Here is a 5,183-nt window from a genome sequence, read left to right on the forward strand (position 1 = left end):
TAAAAGTATAGTAATTTAATTTAAGAAAAATTTTCATTTTAATATTTCGGTAATATTGCATGAAAAGCATTTATTATTAATACTTGCGCTTAGTCAAGCATCTAATATCCGTCAAATTATATTTATATTGATTATTTTTTATATGATATAAAAAAAATTATAACTCAATAACTAAAAAATCTATAAGAAATATAATTCGAATGAACTAATTTAAAATTTTAACTATTTTTTATTTTGATGTCTAAATTTTTTCTAAAATGATGTGAGAAAGACAAAAAAATTGTGAAAAAAATAAATTTTAAATTAAACAATTACAATTATCTTTATATGTAGATATAGAGAAAATAATATTTTTTTCTATTAAATAAATATCAAATAATTTTTTGATATTTAATTGCAAAATTGACATTTTATAATATTATAATAATTTTTTTAACAAAAACAATATTATATGTATGTATAAACAAAATTAAATTAAACAAAACAATAAAAAGTAAATAAATGATACATATTATAAAAAAAGTATTAAACACTAATAATCTCATTTATATTTAAAAAATTAAACTTAACTTTAGGTAATTAAATAATTAGATTATTATTAGTTATTATTAATATTTGTTTTGAATTTATATAATACAATAATTTTTATTATTGTATTAATATCTAATAATATAAATATTTTTTACATATACTTTTTTTTTAAAGTGTAGGGACAAATAAATTATGATAATGGGACAATTCTCTACACATATATATACTTACTATTAATTTTTTGAAAGTTTAATGGGAAAATTGCCCCCACACTATTACATATAAATCCGTCCCTGTGTAAAATTATTTTATTCGAATAGTGCATCAAAATTAAATTCTGTATTTTATATAAAAATACATAATAACAATGGAAAAGTATAGAGTACCAACATATTATCTGCCAGCTTATTGTCAACAATAATTAATTATTATATTTTAAACATATATATAAAGAGACATATCCAGAAAATACACTTCTATTAAACACAGCCATAAAAAAAGACATTTTTATTAAACACATCTATAAATAAGAGTTGGCAGAAGTTGACAGAAATGCTGTTGGTAACTTAGCGGGATTGATAACTAATTTAGTGACTAATTTTATGTATACATGTAACATTTTTTATAATCATAATTAAGAACGATACAAATGTGTATGTATAAATAATGCTTCATCACAATAATTCATCAAAATTTCCATTAGAAAGGAAACTCAGGGTTGAAAATCACAAATGTTCTCCAACTTGACAAATCAAAATATATTATTTACAGAAAAATGAAAAAAAAAATGGTATAAGTACAATTCTATTCCAACTTCAGGAGTCCTATATATGCAATCTTGATCTTCATATTTCTAAATTTTAACAATTTTGGTATAAAAGTAACAAAAAATTCCTTGGCTTAAGGTAAGGGAGTTTTCCCCTCTCTCAAGCAATCCAAATATGAGGAACTCAAACAATAAGACCAAATTCAAATCACTTAGTTTTATAATGTTAGCATCCACAAAAATCAATGAGATGGTGGAATAAAACTAAATGCTTCCTTAGTTTGAGCACTATGAACTATGAAATTCATGTTGCAGCAGGTGAGAGCTTGACAGGTTTGTTTCGAACATTTTCGCCTACCGGAAAAGGGATCTGTGTTGTTAACAAAGTTAGTACAAAACATGTAGCTTGCTTTGCAAGAAAAGAAGAGAAGTGCATAGTTTAATGCATATAAGAGGAAACTCTGTACCTGGTCGCCGGCATTAGGACCATCAGTGTTGAAGAGGATCGGCCGGCAGCGCTTGTCCTCGTTCATCAAGCTTGAATTCTGGAAGTGAGCTATGAGTGCTGCTTTTCCTTGTATGCGAGCATATGCTAGTGTTGCCACTTTCTCACTGTTGAATTTCTCCCATTTCTTTCCATTGAACTCCTAAACAGAATTGCATCATACTAAGATTTTTAGTCTATAGTTCTTAGAGTTGGAATTGATATATATTGTAAATCAGATAGTATCACTTTCTAGTTCATTTGGCTAACCTGATAAAATGGTATGATCAAGCTTGGATTAGTCATGTTGATGAATGCATATCCCATATTACATTTATTCTGCAATTAAGACAAAAAGGAATACCAAAATAAACATTATTATTAATCCTTTTTCATTTTGGAAAAGTTAGATGAAAAAGAAGGGACAAATATCTTTAAGTAAATGGTACTTGCTTTGAAATCAATTGGTAGATAAACAAAATCATAAGCTCCTTTATGGCACTCATCAATTGCAGCTAATAGCATCTTTGAAGTATACCTGCAAGTTAACAAATATGTAATTGGTGAGAAGGAAATGATCATATGCAGATAAAAAAATAAAAGGCTGCATAAAACACATTCTATGAAATATATGAGTACACTTACTTGTTGGGAATGTTCTTTATCATAAGTGTTGTCCTGTTATCTTCGCCATTTTTAATGCGTTCGATGTCAAGTTCATACTGTTTAGTGTCTACCGGAGTTGATCTGCCTTGTCTCCGGCTTCTAGCGCGATCTTTATAAGTACCAAAAGAATTGATCATAGGAATCATGTTATGTCTTCCATGAAACATCATTTCCCTATGGTTATGGAATGGAAATCCAACATCCATAGGAAGGACTTGAAGGTCAACATAGTTTCCCCCAAGGCTTGGAAACATATTTTGTGGATAGAAGTCCAAACAATGTGTTTCCCCTGCATAGGGATGTTGTCTATCCCAAATGTTATAGTTGGCTGCCGGAGCAGATCGCGCAAGGTGGTTATTCATGGACACAACATTGCTGATCATATGTGGTGGTGACCTATGAACACCATGAAATCTTGGTAAGGTAGGAGCTGCACAAACTCCATCAAAATATGAGGGTGATGAATTTGGCCATGTCATTCCAACATGCTGATAAGAGTTGCTCCATTTGTATCGATGGCGAGGAAGAGAAAGGCCTCCATCAGCAGTAGAGGATTCAAAAACTGAGAAAAAAAGGGTGAGTTTAAGTTTAAGTTTAATCAATGGATTGAGAATCTTAGTTAAGTTACTGGACTTAATACTCATTTGCACATTTTGACTTACCACAATCATTCAATTCCATGGGGTATGCATTATAGTTTGCTTGACAGAACTTCCTGCTATTGCTGTCTAGCCTTTCCTGCTTTTCAATATTGATGTTCGTCGCGAACTCGGATGGATTACAAAGGACACCATTTGGAACACTTGAAGAGACCCTATGAAGCAAAGAAGTTTTCAAGTAAGGAGCATGCATAGTTAGCTGAAATCGGCTACATGATTCAAATCACTGCTATTGTTTCTTATTATAGAAAACAGTTGAATTGAGAATAGTACCTTTTAGAGTATCCTATTAGGCTTGGCTCAACCTTTAGCATCTTCCTAGCAGTATCATTTCTGTTTAAAGCTTCAAGTGCTGCCGTTGCAGCTCTCACATCATAAAATTCAATCAACTTGTGATGTGGATTCTGAGGTGTTTCAAAAATCTGCAGTTCACAAAGGTTACACAAAATTAACAATAGTTTATCTTGATCAATATTTTTGCAACTAGTAAACTGGTAACCAAACTCACCTCTTTGATTTCTCCAAAAGGGCGAAACATCAGGCGAAGTTCATTATTTGTAATGGATAAATCATATAGAGAGACAGAAAGAGTGCCCTGATTAATTTCTTTCATGGAAGGATCATCCTGATAAAATTTCCACAAGCAAGGAATCACTAAGAGAGTATATGAAAATACTGCATTTTTTCTATGAGATACATGATTATATTTTAACAGCTATATTGAATTTCAGTGTCTAACCTTTGGAATAAGATATTGAATGTTGAATGTCCTGAAGCCGAAAAATCCATTCCGGTGAGCCTGCATTGCATTCTGGGCAGCTCTGATATCATAATATGATGCTAACACAAATCCACATTGCTTGCAGGCATTGTAAACTCTCTGAATACCTCCAAATTGCTTCACAAAATGAAAATCAGTTATCATTACCTTTATATGTTCAATAAATAATGACTGCATGAACTATAAAAGTCAAAGAAAACAAGAACACAAACCTCAAATAGAGCTTTCAATTCAGAATCTCCAACATCACTAGCAACATTTTTCACCAACAATGTTCTAGAAGGGTGTTCTCTTGCAACTGAGGTGTTATAAAGCTCGAGTTTCGCTTTACAAGCTTCATCATGGAATTCAGAATTCTTTTGTCCAGAAGATGAACTATCATCATGTCCCAAATCCATTCCTCCAACACTAGCAAAAAGATCTTGTTCATCTGATTCATCACCGGAACTATCTTTAACAAAGATTTCATGATCACCAGTCAGTCCAGCTAGCAAATCGTCGTCATCGATAGGGAGAAGATTCCCAATAGTTTGAGCCTCAAGTTCCTCAAGAGAATCATAAACCATCTCTTCCTCACATTGAGGTGCAATATTATCAACTGAATGTCCATATAGAACACTATTTGCAGATAGTTTCACTGCACCAATAGGAGTTATAATAAGCCACATCATATTTGCTACTTCTTCTACTCCAAAATATCTGTTACTTTCAAAATTTGGCATGTTAAACAACTCAATGTATCAAATCTCCAAAGTCAATGACTCATTTATAATTGAATTTGGTACAATAAAACTGATTCACTAATCAAGTAAATGAGAATTTACATTTGCTGTTAAACAACTCTGACAGAGAACTAGAGAAGAGGTTGCTTTCATGCTGAGTGGAAATTACATCAATTTTATTCTTTTCTGAAAAAATTTGAAACATTATGTGCACTCAAGTTAGCCCTTGCTCCTTTATCAAAATCTATGATTACAGAGAATCAAATAGATTAGTAACACTAACCATAGCAATTAGATAGCTTATCTGATTTCCAGAACTCATCTTGCTTCTGTCAAGAACAAAAGATGGTAGGTTAAATTTCTATAATTTTGCAGAACCTCTCACAATATAGCACCATGTTCAAAGCGTATATATACATAATCACATACCATAGTGGAAGGAGAAACATCTTCAAAGGAAAACAATGATGAAGAAAAATTTCTGGAGTTCATTGTTTCAGAAGGCATGTTGAATAATCCAAGTAATGTGTAGATATAGACCAAGAAAATCTAGTAATAATAGCTCTTTATATCT

At 31.2% G+C, this 5,183-nt stretch overlaps 1 protein-coding gene across 2 annotated transcripts; it reads right to left on the reverse strand.

Moving 5' to 3' along the window:
* Window positions 1–1,273: 1,273 nt before the first annotated feature.
* On the reverse strand, window positions 1,274–5,183 carry LOC130976575 (protein MEI2-like 4). 2 transcript variants are annotated; one of them, XM_057901465.1, is made up of 13 exons: window positions 5,039–5,183; window positions 4,893–4,938; window positions 4,712–4,795; window positions 4,100–4,524; window positions 3,846–4,004; window positions 3,615–3,731; window positions 3,380–3,528; window positions 3,110–3,261; window positions 2,427–3,009; window positions 2,235–2,319; window positions 2,052–2,120; window positions 1,765–1,944; window positions 1,274–1,667 (listed from the first exon to the last, which is right to left on the reverse strand). In XM_057901465.1, the coding sequence occupies exons 1-13, from the start codon at window positions 5,114–5,116 to the stop codon at window positions 1,602–1,604; spliced, it is 2,193 nt and encodes a 730-aa protein (XP_057757448.1). In that variant the 5' UTR covers window positions 5,117–5,183; the 3' UTR covers window positions 1,274–1,601. The 2 variants fall into 2 exon arrangements, with proteins under 2 accessions (XP_057757448.1, XP_057757449.1); XM_057901466.1 differs by lacking the exon at window positions 4,712–4,795 and having other exon boundaries at window positions 5,039–5,157.

This window comes from Arachis stenosperma, chromosome 4 (genome assembly GCF_014773155.1).
Source record: "Arachis stenosperma cultivar V10309 chromosome 4, arast.V10309.gnm1.PFL2, whole genome shotgun sequence".
NCBI lineage: Eukaryota > Viridiplantae > Streptophyta > Magnoliopsida > Fabales > Fabaceae > Arachis > Arachis stenosperma.